This window comes from Micromys minutus, assembly GCF_963924665.1.
Source record: "Micromys minutus genome assembly, chromosome: 1".
NCBI classification, from domain to species: Eukaryota; Metazoa; Chordata; class Mammalia; order Rodentia; family Muridae; genus Micromys; species Micromys minutus.
This window is the reverse complement of record NC_137969.1, coordinates 143,094,738-143,120,884: the sequence shown is the minus strand read 5'-3', so window position 1 is coordinate 143,120,884 and position 26,147 is coordinate 143,094,738. Positions and strand designations below refer to the sequence as shown.

Sequence of the window (26,147 nt, the reverse complement as noted above, 5' to 3'; positions counted from 1 at the left end):
ATTTCTGTTGTTGCAAGTACTCAATAAACACAAGCAATTCTATAAGCATGATTTTTGACATTTTATTGATACATTGGGAAAATTTATAGACTAGCTGGAGAGAAGAGCCAAAATAAAATTCAAGACTTTCATTCTTTAGACAGGTAGCAGAGCACAGGGAGTTAGTTCCCTACACAAGGAATCTCCCATCGCACATGGAATCGATCCATCTTAATTTCCCAAGTAACTGTGCCTGAGCTTGCTGACCAGCTTTAATCCCTAAAACAGATCCTGCGGTAAAATGTCATCCTCTTGTTTATAAAAATGACTGCCACAAATTCAGAGTGATAAATCTGTGTGGACTTTAGACAAATCCCAAGCAGCTCGAGACAATGTAACCTGCTCTCCAATTGACTGTAAAACTAAAAAAGTTTTATTTTTTTGGTGGTGCTGGGGGGGGGGGGGCTTTTAGAAGCACAAATAGAACTTTATAAAAAAGTTCCTCAACCCTGTCAACTGGACATATGAACATAAACAAAAGCAATGACTCAGTTATTAATGATGGGACTTGGAATTCTTCCTTTTACAGGTAAAACCCTCTGTTTTTACATACAGAGTCTACCTTGAGGGTTCACTGGTATCCTGTAGCTTCACATTATCAAGCGGTCAGGGAACAGGCAGACAATGTCATACCTTCCCAATTGTCACTGTCCTCTGTACAACTTGGCCATTCCTTGCCACTCTTACTTTCTGAAAGTGTGTTACTTTTATGAAGATGCCTAAAATGCTGCTTCCTGGTCAGCTAGCCAAACCCACAGCTGTTAGAATCAGAATGTCTTAAAGTTGTACTTAGAAAACCATTTTTTATAAAGTGTTATTGATATGTAAAAATATGACATTCCAATGTTCTAATAAAAGCCCACACATTTACTTAAAGGGGCATTTCATTCTATTTTCTACATTTAGGTCTGGGGCCCAACACGCCTTTCCAGGATCATCAGCTTGCTGTACTTTGAAATTGTGAACTCTCCAGCTACTTAGCATATCATGTGATGGCTTTTTGAGATCTTTGGTTTCACGTGGTATCTTCCTACTTCTTTTTCAACGCAGGGTTGCTGAAGCCACTGAAGTACAGCAGCAAAGGGAGTGGAGTAAGGAACGATGATAAAAAGCCTTGCATCTGAATTTCTTACCAGCCATATTTGTGATATAAGAGTAATGTTTCTTATCTGAAATGCTCATGACCAGAAGAGTTCAGATTTGAGTTTTGGGGTGCTACACTACTTGTACAAACTTACTTTGGTGTGTTTGTTAGTTCTTAGGGAATTTATGGGTTGTGAGCATATCAGATTCAGAATATCTCACTAGGATGCTAGACCTTGCCCGGCTCAGTTCTTTCAGTCCCTACTTATTAAAATTCTTCACTTCATTAAAAATTCATATAGCAGACACAGCTATTTTAGATAAAGTGATAGGAATCTAATTCTCATAGGTTAAAAATACAAATAAACCCAGATCAATAAGGTAATCAAATCCAGGCATAGCTGAAGCTAGAGTTTGCAACCTTTCCTCCATCCCCGCTTCCTGCAGTTTCTTCCCCAACCCTGGCCCTTTTTTTCTTCCCCATCCCCTGTCTCTTTCTACTTTTCCACTCTCTGTTGTTTTGTTTCCCCCTATCAGGATTCACTTGCTGTCCCCAAGTCATGGTAAAAATTTGTCATCACTACCTCTTGGCAATTAGCCCACATTTTATTTCACAGAAGAGACATCTCTGTCTGGATAGTGTCAGTACATTTGCTGGTGATGATGACTTCACTGAGTCATAAGCTTATCCCTGGAATGGTGCCTGTGGGAGGTGGATTAGTGCCCCCTCCCCCAGTTACCTGCATCTGAACCCCTGGAGCCTGTACTTCTAGGAAAGGCAGATAGAGTTGGTAGGTAGAAGTAGGTTGCTAATCAAGAGACCTTAAAATAGATTATCCGGGATTATCTGGGTGGCAGGCTTTGTAAGGAAGGAAGGCAAAAGAGGGCTGGAGAACTGACCGCACAGGAACTCTGTCTGATGTGGCTTTGCAGGTGGAGACAGGGTCATAAACCAGGTGGATTTGCAGTTGGAGATGATGTTATAAGCCAGGTGCCCTTGAAGCTGAGGAAGGCCAGCACCAATAACTTAGCCATTTAGACTTTCAAGGTGTTTAGGGGTAGTCAGCAAGGTAACTCTATACAAATAGTGTAGCACCCCCAAACTCAAAGCTGAACATAGCTGCTCATTACACACTAGCCTGGCATGATACAGCTTAGCCCTTTGATAGCTCCTGCTGGCTATCGTCAGACTTCCATGAATCCCTCCTATCAGAAAGAGGAAACTCAGAGCTTTTGGCCACCATAAGCCAAACTATGACAGATTTTTGAAGATTTCATTGTCATAATGTCAGTTTCAAGGAGTACCCTTCAGAATTTTGTTCTGTACATTTTAGCATTATTTCCCGGGCTTTAACTCTTGCAAACAGATGTTGAGGTTCATGGATTTAAATTCTAGATCCAGTATTAATCATTAAACATATGACTGCCCCCTCCCAATAGTAAGAACTAAAGGATATTTTATTTGTCTGACATAGCTTTCAGGCTAATGGTTTCTAATAGTGACAGCTAGCCAGTTGAGTGTTTCTTCAGAATCTAAGCTAGGAATATTAAAATTTGGGCATTTGTTCCTCACTTAAAAAAAAAAAAAAACTGAAAACTAAATCTTGTCTTGTTAGCCTGTTATTATTTGGCTATTTGAAAATGTATCCCAGAAAAGTACTAACCACTTTTCCTTAAAGCAAGTATTTTCTTCTACCTGATCTAACAACATTCCTGAACACCAAAGAATGTGCTGTTTTCTCCTGGGTGACTTTATAGAACATAAACATTGTGCAGTTGCAACAAATATTTATCAAAAGGCAGATTGAAGGAGGAGGAGAAGGAGATGAAGGAGGAAGGAGGAGGAGTAAGAGGAGGAGGAATGAGGGAAGAGGAGGAGGAGGAAAGGAAAAGGAGGAGGAGGAAGAGGAGGAAGGAAGGAAGAAAGAAAGAAAGAAAGAGAAGGACCTCACAGTTCTTTATTCTTTTTTAATGAGTCCCCCACCCTCTGCCTAGTCATTTTTTCCAATAGCTTTATGAAAAATCTCCAGCTATGAAAAGAGATGTGTAGCTAAAAGCAAAGACCCTCTGAGAATAATCTGTCTGATGATGATAAGAGCCCACAGGGGTGAGTGGACAGCAAAGAAGGGGCGGGGTTTTGGCTGCATTCAGTGTGCTCATAATTGCTCTGGAGAGAATATGTGTTCCTGTCCCCATAAGTGTTTACAGCCTTGCTAAGCCCTTCGGCATTTGGTGTCCTCTTTAATGTCCACTCTTCACCCTGCTTGTCCCTTTGCTCCAACGGTTGGCTGCTGTTGCTTGCTGTGATGAAAGTTATTCCCTTAACCAGGGCTCAGGATTTGGGGGTGTTGTTGCTTGAGATGCTTCTTCAGCTGGTCTCAGAAATGCTGGATTGATTTCCCTCTTGAGTCCAGCTTACTGTGCTTCTGAGAATTTGTGCCCGATAAAGGAAATTGCCTGTGAGAGCTACCTCTCTGTAGTGCAGCGATGAGCAGTTCTTGGGAAAGAATCCCAGGTCCCTAGGTGGGATCATGGGGCAAGAATTGCTTCAGCTCGTCTGGAGTTTAGGTCCTCTGTCATCCTGGGTTTATGGTTCTTCTAGCCACACCAGACATTCCAGGCTGGAGTGGGAGGGTAGGGAAGAAGTGCTGGAGAATAGAAGGAACTTCTTCCTTTTGATGATAGGTCATTTTTCATGTGCTTGAATTGTGCTAAATGGGGCAGGTTCTTCCTTTAGCATTGCGGTTTCTATTGTACAGATTTCCCTTGGTGACCCTTCATTTTCACAATTTGCTTGCAAGATGCCAAAGCATTCAGCAGGCTAAATGAAGGCTTGTCTGACTCCAGACCTTTAGGGCTCAGGCACCACACCCAGCTCTCTTCCTTGCTTGGGGGAGGAAGGACACCAACATTAGTCTCAATTGTCTCTCTAGTCCCTGTGCCCAGGAAAACCTTGATTGGTGATAGAACACTTAAACATGTCTGGGATATTGAGAATTTACACTGCATCTCTGAGATGTGACTTTTATTGTGTACTGGGGACATTTGGTATCCTTTATTAGACATTTGTGTATCGCTCTATAACATACTTAGAAGGATAACTGTCACAGTTTCTTATTTTTAGCACCTGTGGCTAAATGTGTATAGAAAACAAGATGATCCTGGAGCGTAGTCCCTGTGTCCTACTGGGTATCTAGAGCAGCTCCACATAGAACGTTTACTCCCGAGAAACTACTCTCCCCTAAAGAGCCATCCTTCTCTTTTTCCTACTCTCCGAGAAGGAACATTAAACCCAGTTAATAACCTCTGCACTTAACATTTTGGAAGTCAAATGGCACAAACAGGTAACCAGTCTTATACTGGTGGCTTTGATTCGTGTCACATGACTTAATAGTGAGAACTGTGGAAGTGTATACAAGGAAGTTTGTTCCTTCTGCACTGGTTTTCTAGAAAGAATGGGGCTCGAGGTGAGTCTTGGGGGCCCAACTGGATTTACCTGGTTGGTGTTTTCCCTGGTGGTCCAGCAGAGTGGGCTGTGTAGGCAGGGCGAGTAAGCCAGGCCTACTGAGCACCGAAGGAGGCTAGTAGTCATGACACAGAACACATGTGGAGGGCCTTAAATCCCCGACTTAAGTTTTCACTGAGATTAAGTTGTTTTAGCTCCAGGTTACTGGTTTGTTTATGAGAATATTTGCTTAGCAGTTTGGGGGAGGGTGCGTCTAACATAAATTAAGATATCAATGTTATAAATTTTGTCAGGAAATTATGGCAAACTATTTAGAGAGAACAGCACAGTAAAATTGGTAATTACTTTGTCAGTGTTGTTAGTGTGGCGCTGAGGGTTGAACTCAGGGTGGTACCTCTACTAATACATGTATATATAGATTACTCAGTAGTAGTATATACTATCCTAATGATTGGGCCATCTCATTTTTATTTCTACTCTAATTTTTATGGATGAGTGCACATAGGGTCTTAGGTTACTAACATCACTAAGGGAGCGATACAGACCTGGGGCTTTACAGTAGTTCTCTAGACAGTGACTAAGACAGTATTTTGGTATAATTTACATAATATTTATCAAAACATCGTATGTGGGGAATTTGGGCTTGGCACTTGCAGTACTGAGTTCCAAGGTAATGAGAACTTAGATGTGACTGGAAGAAAAGAAAAGGCAGTTTTTTTTGGAGAAATCAGTAGGATTTGACCATGACTATAATGGGAAAAATCTGATATAACTTCCCAACACTGATTTATGACCATGAGCAAACTGTGAACAGATATGGTGACGTCAAAGGGGCAAGCCAAAGGTCCAGTTTTTATTTAGATAAGCTAAAGATTCTTAGCAGGAAACTGAGCCATTTTGGGTACAGTATGAGTGACCAGCTGTTTTCTCTGAGGACAGTTTGCCTTGATGGCTTATTGTGTGTACAGTGTCATGCTTAATTGCAGATGTCTCTAAAAGGGTCTAAAACCTCAGAACTGTTTTAAGTTTTGAAAGTATTAAGAAAACCTACTATTTTTGACAATCAAATCATTCTAAACATAGGCTGAGGGCTCCTATTTGAAATGCCCAGGACTGTAAATGTTTTGTGTTTTGAATTTTGGGGGATTCACATCTGCATAATGAGAAATCATAGGGATGAGACCCAACACAAACCATGAAATTCTCTTGTGCTTCATAATACCTCATAAGTCCCATAGCTTGAGGACAACGCCATACATTTTATTGTGCCTTCATTCTGACTGTGGCGTGTCACATGAGGGTAAGTTGACATCTTATGGAGCCTTAAGTCTCAGATTTTTTTAAAGAGCATTTTGGGTCTATATTTTCATGGGTATTGGCGTTGGAGTGCGCAGCCTCTATGCGGAAACAGAACATTGCTTTGGATGTAGTTGGTGTGCAATGATTAAATCTGACTACAGATTCACATATGTGTATCAGACAAGTACCTGCAAAAGGAGTTGTTTGATACAGTACAGGAAAGAAGGAAGAGAAATGGAGATTAAGGGATGAAGAAGGGAGAGAGTATGAGCAAAGGACATGTAAAAAAGTTATAAACTCATTACTTTGTATAATTAACACATTTAATAAGAAACTTCATAAAAAAAGAGGACTTTGGATATGAGAGAACTTCCTCTCCTCCTAAAAACTTACACTGTAATTAGGCTTCCAGAGAAGGTATGGTTGGACATTGCTAGAGGCAGCTTGAGTTGAGACAATGCTAAAGTGGACTCTCCCTCTTGACTGCCTAGCCTCAGAGCATGCTGGGAAACAGAAACAGCAAAGATGTTCTTTACAAAAGAGGCTGTGCAGAAGGAAGCCCAGTCTCACAGTGACAGACAAGCTGTACCATCAAATCCCATCCTGGTGCGTCAGGTTGTGCCTGGACTGCCCCTAATAAAGCAGAACGGGGGGGGGGGTGGGGTTCATAAGACTTACCCTCAGAAAGGATGGTGAGAGAGGTGCTGCCCTTTATAAACTTCTTCCATTTTCCAACTTCATAGCTGCAGGCCATCATGCTCCATCTCCAGTGAAGGGTAAGATTAGGTGGAGAGATGCCTAGTGTCTTCTGAGATCACACATTCTCATGGGAAGTAGGCTCGAGCTAATGGTGCTCTACCTGTAACTTACAGAAAGACTAGCCAAATCGACCCAAGATGCTTAGTGTGTAGGAAGAGACAAGGACCTAATGGGCTTTTAATTAAAAAAATTTTTTTTGACTGATCTACTGTGGGAACTGATTTCCTGCTGCTGAGAATGAGAGGCTCCCTGCCTGCCTTCCTGGAGGTCTGTTTTAATAATTCTGTGTCCATTATTTATTTTTGGTGGCTTAAGCTGTAAGGCATAAATGCAGTGAGGCAATTGATTTATAAGTCAGTAGGATCTGGGAGAAACATATACATGATTTGCAGACAGAATTCTGGCTCAAGGTCCAGGTCAGCTTTACAGTTTGTCCTCCTTGATGGTGTCCTGCAAACGTTACAGTTTAGGAGAGGAAGGTATGCTACTTTTAGATACTCCATAGGTTCAAACTGTTCTTATTCATTTCTTTATTCACGAGAAGCTATTGACTCAGGTTGGGTTCTGTGCAAGCGGAGAGAAAAAGCCAATCCATAGATAAGCATTTATAATACGATTTCTAAGCACTCAAAGGTGAAGAGAATTGGTAGGGAAAGGAAAGGGATAAGAGCAGAAACTGGAGCAGATGGGGGCATTTGTTGCTGTCAGGTGTGGGGACAGACAGTATGTCCACGGTACTGAGAGAGATGGATGACACACACATGTCAGGGTACTGTGGGATGATCTCTGCTCCTGCATGATGCTGAGGTCATGAGTGAGTAACAGTGGAGTTCTCTAATAGTAAGGCTTCATGGTGCTTCAAACTTTCCATACATGTTAAAGTTAAGGCCAGAGAAACTTCACAGTTAATGTTTTGGCCATTCAGCCATCACCTTTGACAATTGTATAATTTCTTTTCTTTCTTTTATTCTATTACAGATCCCTACCCCCCACTCCTCCCATACTCCTCCAAGATCCTCCCTAACTCTCCTCCAGGTCTTCTCCACCTCCCCTCATATCCCAATCCATATCCTTTCTGTCTCTCATTAGAAAACAGGCATCCAATAAGATAAATCACAAACAAATCAGAATTAGACAAAACAAACAAAAAGAGCTAAAGAAAAAGCACAAGAAACATATATAGGTGTACACACACACACACACACACACACACACACACACACACACACACACACATCCCCCCCCCACACACACGGCACACACAAGAATCCCATAAAAAATAAAACTGGACCTATGAGGTTAAAAAACATGTCTGGCTTAACATTGTGAGACAAAGATTTTCCAAAGAAAGATACTGTTGTTTGTTTTGTGTTAAGTATCTACTGATGGACTTTGGCCCTACTCTTTGCTTAAAGAAAATAATTAAGTAATTAATTTGCTTTACATCCTGACTACAATTTTTTCTTCATCTTCTCCTAACTGCTCTTCCCCTTACCCCGGCACCCATCCACTTGTCCTCCCTTTCTTTTCAGAAAAAGGGAGGACTAGGCCTACTCTTCGGAGTGGTTCCTTTTCCAGTACTAATTTTTCATTTGCAGTTGAAGATAGCTTTTGGGTCATAGATAGGGTGGTTGTCTACTTCTCTCTGCTCTCAGATCCCATCTGGTACAGCAGCATGCTGGGCTGATGTATGCTATGACATTCTCGGTGAGTTCATATCCGTGGCAGCCCTGATGTGTCAAGAAGGCCTCATTTTCCTGGTGTCCTCTATCCTCTTTGGCTCTGACATTCTTTCTGTCTCCTTTCTCCTGAGCCCCGAAGAGAGAGGTTTGATAGAGATATCCCTTTTAGGGATCACTTTCCAAGATCTCTTACTCTATGCATAGTGCCCATCGTCTGGCTGTTGGCCCTTGTCTGCTTCTGTCCTCTGTCGACGGAAGCTTCTTTGATGCTTGCTGAGCAAGGCACTGATCTATGGGTATAGCTGAATATGGTTAGGAGTCATTTTATTGCCATTTTCCTTATAACCATAGTACTTGATTTTCTTCGAGGTCCCTGGGCTTTCTAATCTTAGGTTCTTGGCCACCTGAGCAGTTGGGTACAGGCTCCATCTTATGGAGTAGGCCTTAAGTCAAATCAGATAGTGGTTGGCTATGCCCACAGTTTGCGTGCTGCCATGGAACCAGTGTATACTGCAGGAAGATCCCTCTTATAGATGAAAAGGTTTATATCTGGGTCAGTTTTTTTCCACTTCCTCTTTGGTAGCATGGAGGATGAAGGCTCTCTGTAGGCACCAGCTGTTCGACTCCATGCTCAATGAGTTGTTCAGGTGTTGCCCCAGCGAGTAGGCCTTACCATCAGTTTATGGAGAACCACTAATGGCCTTGGTTGTTTGGAGGATTCCATGGCCTTCCATTTGGCCAACAAGTCAATTAATTGTAATTCAGCCCCTGCACTGGAAGCTTTATTTGGCAATTTTATTTAGATCACCTTGGTATATGTACATATTGTAGAAAGCTTCTACTAAGTTAGGTTTCCATATGACCCATCAAATGCCCTTTTAGCATCCTTCCTGGTATTCCTTCTCTTGTCCCATATTTCCTCCCCCTCCTTGCTTGGTCCTCTTATTCCAGTCCACTCCCTCATCCATCTATAACTATCTATGCTTTTTGCCTTCTATGGAGATCTATCTTACCCTCCTACTTCCTAACCTCTACATAGCCTGTGTGGGTTACATCGATGACAGCTTGCTTGTCAATGACTTACCAGCTAACACATACCATGGTTGTCTTACTACCTCTGAGTTATGCAATTCAGGGTGATTTTTCTAGTTCTGTTCATTTAACTATGAATTTCATGCTTTAGATTTTTAAATGGCTGAATAATATTCCACTGTGTAAATGTACATTTTTATCCGTTCATCCACCAAAATACATCTCGGCTGTCTCCAATTTCTAGCTATCATGAATAGAGAAGCAATAAATATGGTTGAGCAAGTGTCTCTGTCACAGGATGGAACATCCTTTGGGTATATTCTCAAGAGTGTTATTGCTGGATCTTGAGGTAGATTTAGTAGTAGTCTCTTGAGGAACCACCGCACTGATTTCTATAGTGACTGAATAAGTTTGTATTCCTATCAGCAATGAATGAGTGTTTCTCTTTCTACCATATTCTGCAGCATGAGCTGCCATTTATTTTATTGATCTTGGCTATTCTGATTGGTGTAAGATGAAATCGCAATTTGGCTTTGATTTGCATTTTCCTGATGACTAATGATGTTAAACCTTTAAGTGTTTCTTAGCCATTGAGTTTCTTCCTTTGTGAATTCTCTGTGTAGCTTTGTGCCTTCATTTTTAAATTGAGTTATTTGTTTTCTTGATTTCCAATTGTTTTTGGTTCTTTAAAAAATTGTTTTGGGTATTACCCATCTATTGGATGTATAGTTGGTAAAAAAAAAAAAAATAATCTTTTCCCATTCTGTAGTGTACCACGTTATCTGAATGAGGGTGTACTTTGCCACAGAGAAACTTTTAACTTTTATAAAGTCTTATTTATGAATTGTTTTTTAGTACCTTTGTTATTGGTATTCTCAGAAAGTGTTTCCCTGTGCCAATGAGTTCAAGGCTATTCCCCCCTTTTTTGTTCTATTGTACACAGTGTGTACACAGTGTATCAAGCCTTATATTGAGGTCTTTGATTCACTTGGAGTTGACTTTTGTGCAGAGTGGTATGTGTGGTTCTATTTGTTTTTCTTTTTCATGAAACAATCCAATTTAACCAGCACTATTTGTTGAAGATGCTGTCTACTTTCCAATCTGTATTTCTGGCTTCTTTATTTTAAAAAAATCAAGCCTTTATATGTCTGTGCATTTACTTTTAGGTCTTCTATTTCATTGATTAGGGAGTCATATATTTCTATTTTTTAAGTTAGGTATGACATTTTCTTAATTAGTAAGTAATTATATTTATGCCTTTAGTGACTGGTATTCATGGAGTCTCTGGTTGCCATCATGTGAGCTTTTTGACAAATACATGATGTTGAACTATGTCTAATTGATAACCAAGGAGACAACACATGGATAATGAAGACCTTGATCAAGGTGGTAGTTGATTCAGTTTATTGATGTCTTGCATATGCCTTTAAAATTTAATACGTGAATATTGGACATACTTTGGTTTTTTATGTAATTATAATCTGGGATTGAAATGCTTTCGGTAGTTTCGAGTTTCTAGCCACTTTCCCCATATTTCCTTCCAAAAGTAGAATTTATAGCCCTTTCCAGGATCTACTGAAGATATGCTATGTGCTAACTTTCCTTCATAGTTCAGATCTTAAGTTAGACATTGACAGCAAGATGCTCCATCTGCACCCAAGTGGATTAGAATGTGGAGTTTGCTTTCAGAGCCCAAGTGGCCAGAGCTAAGATTTTCCTCAAGCATCTCACTTCAGAGCAGGCTTAGCTCTGCGTCCTCATTTATAGACCCAACTACACATTCCCATGTAGACCAATCTACAGAGCAAAGAAGTTTGCCAATGAATAGCAGATAGTTGGGGAGTTCCTTAGTAAGCTCCAGGGTGTGAGGGGTTGCTGAGTTCATCTTTCCCCTACTAACCTTCATTCCCAAGAGGGAACATGACTGATTCAGGGTTTTATTTCAGAAACAATTCTTATGTGTACACTTAAAAATGATTTATTATTTAGCATTGGGAAAGAGGTTTTATGTAGCATCTTTCTTTTAAATGGAAATTCAGAACACAGTCTGAACTGGAACTGTCTCAGAGGTCTAGGATGTATGGCTCACCGTGTGTTACTCTCTTTACTCTCTTGGGTGTGGAGAGGGCCTTTTTCTATTCCAATTCTCCAGTCTCTTAATCCAGGCATCAGTATGTTGTCTAGACTTTTGTGTGCATTCCATTCAGAGGAGATGAGAAATCCATACATTAAATGTAAGAATTTGGAAACAGGGAACTGAGGATTGGAGACAGAGTTATAACTGATTACTGGTGTAGAGGAGATGCTCATGGGTCCTGAGAAAAACTAGAATTCAGTGTGACTAGCATCATATACAAAGAAAAAGTTGCTTGGTTACTAAAAACTAGTACACACTGCAGAAGTCCACCTGGCTGCAGTCTGATATATAGAAAACCTTATATTAGGTTATTGTATGTTGATGTTCAGAGTGTCAAGAGAACAAAGGGTGTGTCTTCTCAGGTCTCATTCATGGGGTTGATTTGTACTGCCTGTGAACAATTCCTCCTCATGCACCTCATCACTCTGCCCCTGTAACTCTTGTGTTCATTCTTTAAATTGCCAGCTCTGTTCTCAACCAGAATTCATGGAAGTAGTTGCTATGGGTTTGGCTGTAAGGGAGACCAGTGTCATGCTCACTTAATTGCTTTAGGGATATGCAGCTGGACCTCCAGGTCAGAGCCTTTCTTTACTTTGCTATGCAGAGTTTCCACTGTTCCTCTGCCTGATGATACTTTCAGATGTGGTGCTTGCTTCATGTGCAGAACCAAGGCTGATATCGTGTTTAAGTTCATTGGTCAATGTAGGTGGCACAATATGACATACACCCTAAAACTTTCCAAATTACAGCATGCCTCATCCATCCTCTGCGATCTTCCCCTTGAGGACACAGTGATTTTAAAGACATTTATGTATACACTCTATTGGTTCATTATGGATCTTAGGTCATAAATACTTTAATGGATGTCAAAGATTCAATTTCTATAGATGATTGTTGTTTGTGACTCAGTTTTGTCAGGCGACATGAACACATTACTGGATTAGTTTTGGGTGAGAATTCTGAAAGTGGAGAGTCTTCAAATTCATTCCCACAGGTTCTCCTTCCTATGCTTGGTTTTGTTGATTCTTTGTTTTTTATTTTCTTCTTCTCATTTTCCTCCTTGTTTCTTTCTGAAGTACCTACTGTCATTTTATTTTTCCTGAGTCTGTAGAGACAAATAATCTAGGGAGCTAGTCCTGACTGGAAGATATAATTTAGTATGTAAATGGTCACCTATGTTATAAGGTGGGTTCCAAGTACATATGCAAATGGGCACCTGTCCCTCGGAAAGAATACAGTATAAAATAAAAATACCATACTCTTATGTCTCTGCGGGCCAACTTATAGACTGTTGGTTTCTTCTTTTGGTTATTCTTTTAGGTTTTTGTTTGATTTTTCTTTAACTAGGATTAACTATTGTGGCATAGTACCATAGCGTGTCAGATCAAAAAGGAGTGGTAGGATATGGAATATAATCTGGATTTGTATCCAAGCTTCACGGTTGCTGACTTTAGGATCAGGATCTTACTGAATCTAAGTTTCCTATTAGTGGTATATGATTTTCAGGGATGTTAGGTTGGGAAAGAAACCATCAACTGTACTGTTAAAATTAGTGTATAAATCCTAAGTTTGTGTTAGAAGTAGCAAAGGAAGATATTGAATGTGACAGAGACTCTAGGTATCTATGGGAAAAAATTAAAATCAAGAAAATTTAAATGATAGCATCTTTGTTAAAATTCCTTATGGGAATCCTTAGTTATTTTAGGCCTATGTCCTTATTTCAAATGAACCAGATATAGTTTATAGAACCATATTCTTGCTCTTAAATATAGTAACAATATATAAATGTTCATGATTTAATACATTATTAAAAGTAGTAATTAGATTTCCGAAGTGCATTTGAGAGATGATTTTAGTTATCCAAATGTATTAGACGTATTCTAGCTCAAAGAAGCATTTCCTTGCAGTGCGTGGCTTAGCTTTGTGATGTAGGGCCATGTTCTCCTACTATCTATTGTCTTACAAGTCTCTTTTGTACCCCTACAGATTTACCAACAAAGAGGTACAGAGAGTATGAGCTGGTGACTCCAGTTAGCACAAATCTGAAAGGACATTATCTTTCCCACATTCTTTCTGCAAATCACAAAAAGAGGTCACCCAGGCACGTGTCATCCAACTCAGAACAATTGTTCTTCAACGTCACAGCATTTGGAAGAGATTTCCATCTTCGACTAAAGCCTAACACCCACTTCATAGCTCCTGGGGCTGTGGTGGAATGGCATGAGACAGCTCCAAGGCCTGGGAATACCACTGACCCTGGAAACAGCCGTCCACACGGAAGTGCTTCAGAAGGAAGCTGGAGGTCAGAACCTTTGCAGACCAGCTGCGCATATGTTGGTGACATCATGGACATTCCAGGAACTTCTGTTGCCATTAGCAACTGTGATGGTCTGGTAAGGCTCATTTCCTTTCCTATATGAAAATGGAAGTGTACAGGTGTTGGCATTTGATTTGTCTTTAGCACTGCAAGGTAGAGATGGAGAGAAACCTCAACTCACAGGCAGCATGGTAGGTTTGGCAAGACACCTCTGCTCTGAAACTGTTTTGGCTTATGAATGCCACCTTGCAACTCTTACAACAGCCTGGGTTTCCCAATTTTTGAAATTGCAGGAGCTTGGTCCCATTTGGAGGACATGACTAGACAAAGGTGAATAATAATTCTTGACAAAGTACAATGTTGTTCTTGCAATGTCACTCTATTTTTAGGTTAGAAGCTCTGAGATGCCAGCTGCAGAATTGTCACCGCTCTCTGTCGTGTTCCAGAAAGCTGCTGCTACCGTAGACAACTCCTCCCACATTTCCCAATCAACTCTGGTCACAATTCTATCAGGGCCTTTCCAAGCTTTTTCTAAGATGACAGTGGCCCCTATCACTGCTATGGCTGTAGGTTGCATATCCAGCCTTTGATAGCCTTTGGCAGGAGGTGTTGGCCTGCTTCACCTTGCTTTCTGCTCTGGAGTGAGTTCAGGGGCAGGCAATGCCAGGTGTTTTCCACTGAGGCAGGTAGACCCTGTTGCTGGAAACCCTAAATGAAAATTGATTTTCTCCACAGAGTCCTGCCTTGTACTCAGTTATACCATTAAACTGCACCTTTGAGTAGTGACAGCTCATACTGGGTTTTGTGGCCTGTAAGTTTACCAAAACACAGGGATGTTTGATATGATCTTTATGTAATGAGTTTCACCATAGAAAGACAATACATTTTTCTAGACTTACTAATACACAGTTGCCCTGTTAATTCTCCCGATTCGTCACCAGTGGGAACTGGTTGGGAGTGGAGAAATAGAGAAGTGAGTTGCTTTTGTGGGTTACTAGAGGTCAGGGATTTTTCTTCTGGGCTGCTTTTAAGATCAAGAGAGATTACCAAGTGCTAAGGTTTTCCACATTCAGAAGAATTTTACTTCTAACTTCTGATGGAAGGACTAGGGTTTATCTAGTAAAAATAGTTAGGAAAAAGAACAAACCCGGACAAAGTCTGGCTGGAAATCCTGATGGGAGGTATTCTGTCTCTCCTTCCTTCTTTTCCTTAGAGTTTTCCTTTGTTCCCTGAGAATCAGAGCAGGGGAGCCCAGGGTTCTTAGGAGTCAACATCAACACCCTAATAATGATAGATGGATGAATGCCTTCTCTAAAATATTAGGTAGCCACATCTCATGAATATCAGAGGTATTTTATCCTTTGTCACATCTTTAAGAAAACCAATGAACTCTTTGGGCAGTTGCCAACTTCTAACAAAAACAACCTCAGGACTTCTGCTTTGAGATTCAGTCCCTTTAGAAACATGCCATTGCTGTGCTAGCTTCAGCAAGTCTGGTGACAGAGGGGCTCTTCAACCAGGTCTGTTTTGGAAAGAACAAGACAGTATGCATGTGACAGAGAACATTTGGTAATTGTAGATTCAGCTCAATCTGCTAAGTGAAATGTTTGGCGCTAAAAATAGGCAGCATCATGGTAGCACTTGCAGTTGCAGACAGATGACCTTTAAAACACCCGTGGTGGACATCTGCTTCTGGGAGCTGAAGCTGCTGTCTATGGGCCAGTATCCTCTTGCTTTTCATTCCACAGAGATAGATGCCCATGGAAGTGGCTATGTACACTGATGGATGGGGCAGAGAGGAGGATGAGGCCTTACTGGTTTACATAGTGATATAAGAGGTTGTAGAAACTCTGAGAAAAGAGGGCAGAAACCATGTTTCCAGGATGACATGAGGCTGTTTTAGGATGACAGACTCCACAGAACATGGCCTGGGAACTCTAAGACTGGTCCTATTTACTTCGTCTATGATAGCTGTGGCTCCTTGCTTGCTTGTGTGTTTTTTTTTTTATTTTCATTTTTATTATATTTACATTTTAATATCCCCTTCCCCCTCACTTCTATCCCCCTTTCCTCCCCTTGCTTCCATGAAGTTGCTCCCTCTCCCAACCACCCTTCTCCACCTCAGAGCCTTGGCATTTCCCTACACTGAAAAAACCAAAGACCTCTTTTCCCATTGATGACAGACATTGCCATTATCTGCTGCATATGCAACTGAAGCCATGAGTACTCATTGGTTGTTGTTTTAGTCCCTGGGAGTTATAGAAAGATTGGATGGTTGATAATGTTGTTCTTCCCATGTGGTTGCAAAACCTATTAGCTCCTTCAGTTCTTTCTTTAGATCCTTCATTGGGGTCCGTCCCCATGTTCAGTCTGATGGTTAGTTGTAAGGATCAACATCTGTATCTGTCTGGTTCCTGCAAGTAAGCGCTTCTTGGCATCAGCAATAGTACTTGGGTTTGGTGGCTGCATATGAGATGGATCTCCAAGTGAGGCAGTCTCTGGATGACCTTTTCTTTAATCCCTGCTTCTCTATTTGTCCCTGCATTTCCTCCTGTGGGTATTTTGTTATTCCTTCTAAGAAGGACTGAGGTATCCACATTCTGGCCATTCTTCTTTTTGAGCTTCATAAGACCTGGGAATTTTTTCGTGGGTATTCAGAGCTTCATAAGACCTGGGAATTTTTTCGTGGGTATTCAGAGGTTTCTGGGGCTACCCACTTATCAGTGAGTACATACCACATGTGTTCTTTTGTGATGACTGGGTTACCTCACTTAAGATGATAGCTTCTATTCTCAACAACAAGAAAACATCTGCAGGAATCACCATCCCTGACCTCAAGCTATATTACAAGGCAGTTGTGTTAAAAACCACATGGTACTGGTACAGAGGTAGGCAGGTAGATCAATGGAACATAATAGAAGATCCAGACATGAACTCTCACACATACGGTCACCTGATCTTTGACAAAGGAGCTATAACATTCAATGGAAAAAGAAAAGCCTTTTCAACAAATGGTGTTGGTTCAACTGGCACTCAGCATGCAGAAGAATGAAAATAGACCCTTTCTTATCTCCTTGTACAAAGCTCAAGTGCAAGTGGATCAATGATCTCCACATTAAACCAGGTACACTGAATTTATTAGAAGAGAAAGCAGGGAAAACCTTAGAACACATAGGCACAGAGGAAATTTCCTGAATAGAACACCAATGGCTTGGGCTCTAAGATCAAGGATCCATAAATGGGACTTAATGAGATTGCAAAGTTTGTGTAAGGCTAAGGACACTGTCAAGAAAACAAAACAGCAGCCAACAGATTGGGAAAAGATCTTTACCAATCCCACATCTGATAGAGGCCTAATCTCCAATGTATACAGAGAAGTCAAGAAGTTAGACGCCAGAGAATCAAACAATCCAATTAAAAATGGGGTACAGATCTAAACAAAAATTCTCATTTGAAGAATATCGAATGGCTGAGAGGCATCTAAGGAAGCGCTGGACATCCTTAGCCATCAGGGAAATGCAAATCAAAACAACCCTGAGATTCCACCTCACACCAGTTAGAATGGCTAAGAACAAAAACTCAGATGACAGCAGATGCTGGTGAGGATGTGGAGAAAAAGGAACACTCATCCATTCTTGGTGGGGTTGTAAGCTGGTACAACCACTCTGGAAATCAGTCTGGTGGTTCCTCAGAAAATTGGACATAGTCCTACCTGAAGACCCAGTTATTCCACTTTGGGGCATATACCCCAGAGAAGCTCCAATATACAACAAAAACACATGCACCACAATGTTCATTGCAGCTCTATTTATAATAGCCAGAAGCTGGAAAGAACCCAGATGTCCTTTAGCAGATGAATGGATACAAAAATTGTGGTATATTTACACAATGGAATAGTACTCAGCTGTTAGAAACAATGACTTTATAAAATTCCTAGGGAAATGGATGCATCTAGAGAATATCATCCTGAGTGAGGTAACCCAGTCACAAAAGAACAGACATAATATGCAGTCACTGATAATTGGATACTACCCCCAGAAAGCTCTGAATACCCCAGAAACAACTCACAGGCCAGATGAAGCTAAAAATAAATAAATAAATAAAAAAACAAAAAACCCAAAAACAAAACAAAAACAAAAACAAAAAAAAAAAACCCAAAACAATGTAAAAATCTGTACATGTATCTCTCTTTTTAAAATAAAGTTGTAAGAAATGGCAAAAAACAAAACAAAACAACAACAACAACAACAAGAAAGAAAAACAAAAAAATTCTAGTTCCATCCATTTGCCTAAGAATAACATGAAGTCGTCATTCTTTTCTTTTCAGAGTTTTAAAAGCATTTTGTCACAAACCTATATGAATATATTTTTGTCAGTACTTGATTCCTTTAAAGAGTTGATAGCATGCACTGAAATATACTAGTTACCATAAGCATAAATACATGTAGAACAGAATGTAACATGGAAACAGTCAAAGTTTTCTTGGTGTCTGTGGATTAAACATAATGATTTTTGAATACCAAAAATTGCCACAAGGTTATATTCTTAGCTCTTGAATTGTTATTGATTTAAGGTCTAGGTGCACCACACTCTGAGAGGATGCTATACACTTTTTTTTTTCTAAGAAGGACTGAGGCTTTCAATTATTGGCCTTTGTTTTTTTTTTTTTTTTTTTTTTTTTTCTTGAGTTTCATCTGGCCTGTGAGTTGTTTCTGGGGTATTCAGAGCTTTCTGGGGCTAGTATTCAATTATCAGTGACTGCATATAATGTCTGTTATTTTGTGACTGGGTTACCTCACTCAGGATGATATTCTCTAGATGCATCCATTTACCTAGGAATTTCATAAAGTCATTGTTCTTAATAGCTGAGTAGTAATTCACTGTGTAAATGTACCACAATTTCTGTATCCTTTCATCTACTGAAGGACATCTGGGTTCCTTCCAGTTTCTGGTTATTATAAATAAGGCTGCTATGAACATAGTAGAGCATGTGTCCTTGTTATATGTTGGAGCGTCTTTGGGGTATATGCGCAGGAGTGGTATAGTTAGGTCCTCAGGTATGTCTAATTTTCTGAGGAACTGCCAGACTGATTTCCAGAGTGGTTGTACCAGCTTCTTAATCCCACCAACAATGGAGGTATATTCCTTTTTCTCCACATTCTCACCAGCATCTGCTGTCACCTGAGTGATCTTAACCATTCTGACTGGTGTGAGGTGGAATTTTAGTGTTTTGATTTGCATTTCCCTGATCACTAGGGATGTTGAACATTTCTTTAGGTGCTTTTTAGCCATTCGGTATTCCTCAGTTGAGAATTCTTTGTTTAGCACTGAACCCATTTTTTAATAGGATTATTTGATTCTCTGGAGTCTAACTTCTTGAGTTCTTTGTATATGTTGAATATTAGCCCTCTATTGGATGTAGGATTGGTAAAGATCTTTTCCCAATCTGTTGCTTGCCATTTTGTCCTATTGACAGTGTCCTTTTTGCCTTATAGAAACTTTGCAATTTTATGAGGTCCCATTTATAGATTCTCGATCTTAGAGCAAAAGCCATTGGTGGTCTGTCCAGAAAGTTTTTCCCTGTGCCTGTGTGTTCTACCTTGCTTGTGTCTTAACCTGTAGTGTATTTGGCCTCTTGACTTAGTCAGGGTTTCTATTCCTACACAAACATCATGACCAAGAAGCAAGTTGGGGAGGAAAGGGTTTATTCAGCTTACACTTCCATATCACTGTTCATCACCAAAGGAAGTCAGAACTGGAACTCAAGCAGGTCAGGAAGCAGGAGCTGATGCAGAGGCCATGGAGGGATGTCACTTACTGGCTTGCTTCCCATGGCTTGCTCAGCCTGCTTTCTTATAGAACCCAGGTCTACCAGCCCAGGGATGGCTCCACCCACAATGGGCTGGGCCCTCCCCCTTGATCACTAATTGAGAAAATGCCTTACAGCTGGATCTCATGGAGGCATTTCCTCAAAGGAGACCCTCTTTATGATAACTCCCACTTGTGTCAAGCTGACACATAAAACCAGCCAGTACACCTCTCCATGCCCTAAAGTAGCTGATGGTATGATCCAGTCTTAAGTGACTTATGTGATCTTTTGCCTACGTCATCTACCTTGCTTCCATTTTCCATACAGCTATGTAGCCAGCTGGTACTTGCTTAGAGTAAGGAGTGATGGGTTAGCTCAGGCTTTGACCAGTATTGCATCTCATGCCACTTAATAACAGATGTAGATTCTTAAAGGTACTGAAGAAACACATGACTATGGCGTGGTCTTACACGACTTCTGGGCTATGATACTTGAAACTAGAAGAAAGAGAGCATTGTGTAAATGACACGATGCCTTGTGCTGACTGTTCTCTGAGTGCAGTCTACCCTCAAGTGTCCCTCAAGCTTGGCATTGGTTCTTCACTTAATTTGGTTGCACAAACACTGATCCAGGTTAGGACAGTACTGAAGCGCTCCTCAGTGTCAGGCTCTGTACAGTTCATGACTGAGGCATCTACTGAGGGAGGCTGGGCTTGGCCTTTCTCTTCAGTGAGAACTGGAAACTGCATGCAAAAACATAGTCAAAGAATAGGCTGATGTCAGGGACGCTGCAAGATTATCCTGGAGACACATGAGAGCTTAGATGATGGAAAAATTTTGTCTGCCTTGAATGCGGTGTTATATTTGATGGAAAAAGTTATACTTTCAGTGTGGGGTTTTTGAGAAAATGGCCATGTATGTTAACATAGTCAAGGATGGGAGAAGGGAAGGGGTGAAAAGAACAGAGACCCTCTAGGGGATTTGCGTGGCCACGAGACTGGGGAGAGCTTGGGAAACCCGATTTTATAAAGGTTGAAGCCCATTACAACACAATATAAGAGGGTCAATGTAAAGTAGGCCCCTGGTTACCTGAATGTAGGATAACAGAGAAAGAATATGAAGGGAAGAATGAAAGAGAAAGAGGACCATCTCAGAGACAAGGACATGGTTGATGCTCTCAGGCTTACCTGGATGTTCAGGATGATGACCAGGATTGACGGAGGATATTGGAGTTCCCCATAGACCATGTCCTCTGGTGGCATGGGGTCTTTGCTGCTGCTAGATGGCTTTGTACAAACAACTCCATAGCAGTTCTTTTTTCTAAAGTTCCTGGAATTTTATGTGAGAAGTACGAGACTTGGTTTTCAAGAATCAGTATTGATTTCCATAGTCTTATGCTCCCCAACATTTAAATGTGAGGACTTGAAGTCCGCTCTATAGGAAGATTTGAATGTGTATGATTCTTTCCATCTGGTGTTTCCCACTCCCACCCCTGACACACGCGTTTACTCTCTGATCAGATTTCTTCCTTCCATCTCTAAAGGGCATTTTTAATGTCTTTTAGTGGTTCTTGCTTGTTATATGCTTTTACACAGAAGTTCAAGTAAAATGTAGATGAAGATAATATAATTTTATGTAATCAATGTCACCTAACTTTTGAGAACAAGCCAGTAATCCCTCTATTAATAATGTAGTTGATATTCATTCATTCCTTATGTTGTGGTATCTATTCTATATACTTATGAGTATTTATGTTGATATATGGAATATGGATATATTTCAACTATACAGTTATGTATGATATATATATATATATAAATATATATTAAATAATGGAGACAAGTATACACAGCATTGCTTGCAATCAAGAGAAATGTAACCAAATTTAAAGATGCATTATTAAATTATAGTTGCATAGAATGAACTGAAGTGCATGTTACATACTGCCCCAGCACTTTGGAGCCATTTCCTATTGTTCTTGCAATGAAAGTTACCAGTTATATTTCTAAAAGTTGGTAGGATGCTAATTATTTCCCTTTGAGCTGCTATGATCTTCATAATCTGTAAATAACAGAAAAAAGTGTGCCGCATTAGACCCTGTCTTAAAACTTTAAAAGGAAACTTAGTTTGATGAAACAAATATACTTGCCTTATAGCATGTGTAGCCCTGGGCTTAGTTTCAGTAGTTCAGGAGAAAGAAAACTAACTCTCTGGGTTCTTGACTAATTTTTAAAATCATATTTAATATGAAATACATGGTAATTGACTGTTATTGTTAAGATTTCCAGCCATTTGAAAGCTATCAATAGTTATGTTTTATGGAACTGACGTTCTATGAGAATTCTCAGTCTCTGGCTCCCTCCCTCCTCTTTTCTTGGTCTGTCATGGCATTGAACCCAGTACCTCATACATACAAGGCAGGTACTATATCCCTGAGCCACATTCCCAGCTCCATGACACTTTTCAGTTTTAGGGGCTAACATTCCTCATCCCTGTGTTCAAGGGTCAGCTGTAGCTGTTGTTTTAATTTTCACACTCATTCTATGGCTGGCTGTTCTGTGCACCACTAAGTATGAGCTATGGATGTTTTCAACTATGAAAGTGGACCTTGGTTTGCTTCCATTCAATGCTTTCATTTCCACCTGTTGACATGGCCTGTGATTTCATATGTAAATATTTATGATGGTTAAATATATTTTAATTAGTATACATCTTCATTTGTCTCTGTAACTTGCTTTGTAAAGTCTGTTTTGCTCATTATAAATATATGATGGCTTTTCTTTCAATTAACCTTTGTCTTTGCCTCTAAAGCAATTTTCTTATAAACATGGTATGGTTGAACTATGCCTTTTGTTTTATTTTGTTATGTATGCTTTCTTTTATTCTATCTTGTCCAAGATTTTTCAAATGACCATTGATATTTTGTAATCAATGTCAGTACACACAATACTTAGGAAGGGCTCCATGATGAAGTAAAGGAAGGGTCTACCTGAGACTCTTCCTTGTTGGTTTCCAACCTTCTCTAAAGGGACTAAATGGGTTATTCTGGGTGTTCCCTGAAGAATATTAGAATTCACCCAGAGTCTGAGGTCTGCATCAAGCTTGGAGGGCACTCTGAGTGCCTAACCTTTAGCAGCAAAGAGCTCACCACGAGTGGGAATTCTTTGTCTAATAAGACAGCTCTGAGAAACAAAGAATCCTGTGAGTGTTCATATGAGTTCATTTGAGGATATGAAGAATTTAGAAGGGCAGTTCCTAAACTCTTAAACTGGTTAGAAATTTCCTGTGATATAATAAGGCCCTACAGCCCACACATTATTTTCTGGTGAATTATACATTCACCCAAATCTCTTATCCTGAAATCTTCACTTATAGTAGCCCAGAATGTGACTGTATTTGGAGAAAGGACCTTTTAGGTGATTAAGAAAAGAAATGTCATCATTGGAGTGACCCTTAAAAATATGTTCTGAAAAGGGGAAGTGATTAGGACAAAGGCAGGGGAAGACCAGGGGAGGATATGGAGAGAAGGTATCTACAAGCCAAGGAGAAAGGCCCCAGGAGAACCAACACTAGCAGCTCTGTGAGGGGGAACTTCCAGCCTCCTGAGCTGATACATATTTCTGCCACTTAAACAGCCTAGCCTATGGTATTCTGGTATAGGAACTCTTAAGTTCATGCTGTGCATGTATTAGTTGATACTCTGCTTGATCCTCCTCCTCCTCGTACTCCTCCTCGTCTTCTTCCTCCTCCTCCTTCCACCATCTCCTCCTCCTCTCTCCCCCACCCCCTTCCTTCTTCTTCTTCCTCCTCTTCCTCCTTCTCCTCATCTTATCCCCTTTCTTTCATCTTTTTAGTTAATTTGTCCTTTGACAGTTTTATTCGTGTGTGTATAATGCGTTTTGTTCCCTTTCATTGCCCTCCCTCTGTTAACCTACTGTCCATCACCTCTTGCCTCCCAATTTATTACTCTCCCATTATTGTGTGTTTTTGTTCTGTCACCAACTAAGTTTAGCCTTCAGCTCATAATATCTGCATCTACTTTTCTGAACCTATACAACAATAGGCCTGTTCATATTCAGTTATGGATTACAAGGCTGGAGGGCCATGGCTTTATTCCACCCTGATGCCTTACACTCCATCGGATAGCCCACATACACAGAATAGGCAGTTTTGGTTATTTATTTTCTTTTAAAATAACCCATTATGTTTATGTATGTTTGCCTGCATGTATAATCTGTGCTCCATTGTGCATACATTACCAGAGGAGGCTAGATAAAGGTATTGGAGCCTCTGAGACTGGAGTTATAGATGGTTGTGAGCCACCATCCCTGGGTAGAAATATAATCTGGGTCCTCTGGAAGAGCCATCTCTCCAGACCCTGCTTTCATTTTAAAAATTTGTTCTATCAATCTCTGTGTTGATTGGAGAATTTAGCCCACTTACATTTAAGTTAATTATTGTAAAGGGATGGTCTTAATTTTGATATCTCTCTCAATGTTTGATAGCTGTTACTGTCTCCCATTTCCCACATTACTATTTTATGTTTGGGAGGGGATTTTTTTTTGTCAGCAAACTATTTTAATTCCTTTATCGTCATTCTTTGGGTATGTCCTGTAGCTGTACTCTTTGTGGAGGTTACGTCTAACATCTCAAAGTTATAAGCCCTTGTTTTGAACTTATTTTAACAGTGATAAAATATAAAAAACGGTTCCTTTAGTAGTTCTTTCACTTGTGGATGTCGTAAAAATAATTATTATTAGCATTTTATGTGTAGAAATTTAGAAAAGCTAAACTCATTAATCTATTTTTAAATTGTTATATTAAATTTATAGGAATTAATATAATTTTGCATTTTTTTCTTTCCTCCAACCCCATCATGTGTCCTCCCTGGGAACCCTCTTATGTATCCCCTTAAGTTTCTTTTCAAATTGATGGCCTGTCTCTTACTATTTTTACTAACATATATTTATGTACATAAATATATAAATAAACCTGCTGAGTCTGTCTAATGTGGCCTGTGTCTATATGATTTCAAGCTGACCACTTTGTTTTTACTACCCAGAATATCCTTGGAAGAGACTAATACTCACAGCGATCATTATATGCCCACAGTTCTTTGTCTAGGGTCAGGACCATATGTGATCTATTCTGTGTTAAAATGCCTGTCGATATTACCACTGTTTGGGCCTTGTTTAAGCCACCATACTGTTAGGATATTATGAGTCAAGCTCCCCTGACACTTCTAGAAAACACATTCTCACAGCAGACTTGATGCTCCTTTATATTTTATATTCTTGATGCCCACCCAACCCCCACTTCTATCAAATCCCCTGAACCTGCAGTGTAGGAGTTCTGCTGTAGATGTATCCCTTGGTCCCAGGCTCTAGATGAGCCACAGATCTTTTTGATCTGTTGTGGTTTTTTGTAATGGTCTCCGTTTGCTGTAAAGAGGTCCTTTGATGGGGGATGAGAGCTACATTTATCTGTGGTTCCACAGGTAAGCTTTAGAAGGCAGTTAGCAATCATGTTGGGCTAGTAAAGTGACAGTAGGAGGCTTTCTTCCAAGGTCTGTGACCTCACTAGTTAGTTGGCTTGTTCTCAGTACCAGGCATGATTTTGCTCTTATTAAATGGGCCTTAAGTCCAAATTAGGCAAGTGTTGCCTACTGCTAAAATATAAGTGGCAAAGTTGCTCTCTTAGAAATATCTTGCCATTCTGGGCACTATTATAATTTTTTGGGATCACAGATGGACAGGACTACTGATTGCTTTTCTCTCTCGACTGCTTACATAGTACTTTTTGGTACTATGGGGGGAAAAACGTGTAGAAATGCTTTCAGATTAGATCACCTTGAATATTTTGAGTCCTGTGTTTGAAGTGTATGGTGTAATCATCAATAGGGTCTTACCTTCAACCTCCAAGAGGCACCTAAGGGCAACGGCAATAACCTTTGTTGCTTTGAGAGTCACTTGGGCTACCCTGATTAGCTATTGGAGCAAAGGTTGCTCATGCCTGATGTCTGTTACTGGGCTTTGTTAGATAGTACACAGTTCTTATGGAGAGCACTGTCAGCCCAGTGCCATAGTATCTGTCTGTCTGTCTGTCTGATGTGGATACACATACATTTACGTGTATTGTACCTTTTAAATTATGTTGTAAGGCAAAGTAGAATTATCTACCATTATCAAAATAATAATAGCTTCTTTGTTGAATTTATTTTTTCCGAGATCTTATTTTTTCATATGGCTTCAGCTGGATGCTTTTTATTCTTTTATTTCACCCTGTATGATGACAGTAGTTTTTGCAAATTGAATCTATTGGTAAAATGTTCTTTTTGGCTTTTGTTTATCAGATTATCTTAACTTCTTCCTTGATTTTGAAAGACAGTTTTTCTGAACATAGAACCCTTTGTTGATATTTCTATTTTCAGTGTTTTTGTCAGTACATAATTATGCACAATAATGGGCTTCATTATGGCATTTTCATATGTGTACATATATCAATTCTGTTCATCTCCCCATTGCT

General features: G+C 40.1%; 1 protein-coding gene across 2 annotated transcripts in view; it reads left to right on the top strand.

The window, feature by feature from the left end:
* Positions 1–26,147, top strand: part of ADAMTS3 (ADAM metallopeptidase with thrombospondin type 1 motif 3) — a gene marked incomplete at both ends in the record, with an annotated part of 217,544 nt that overhangs the window by 7,297 nt on the left and 184,100 nt on the right. For both annotated transcript variants that reach the window (XM_080920591.1, XM_080920590.1), the window contains one exon: positions 13,484–13,890. In XM_080920591.1, the coding sequence (XP_080776717.1) occupies positions 13,484–13,890 (407 nt within the window). The remainder of the gene's footprint in view (positions 1–13,483; positions 13,891–26,147) is intronic.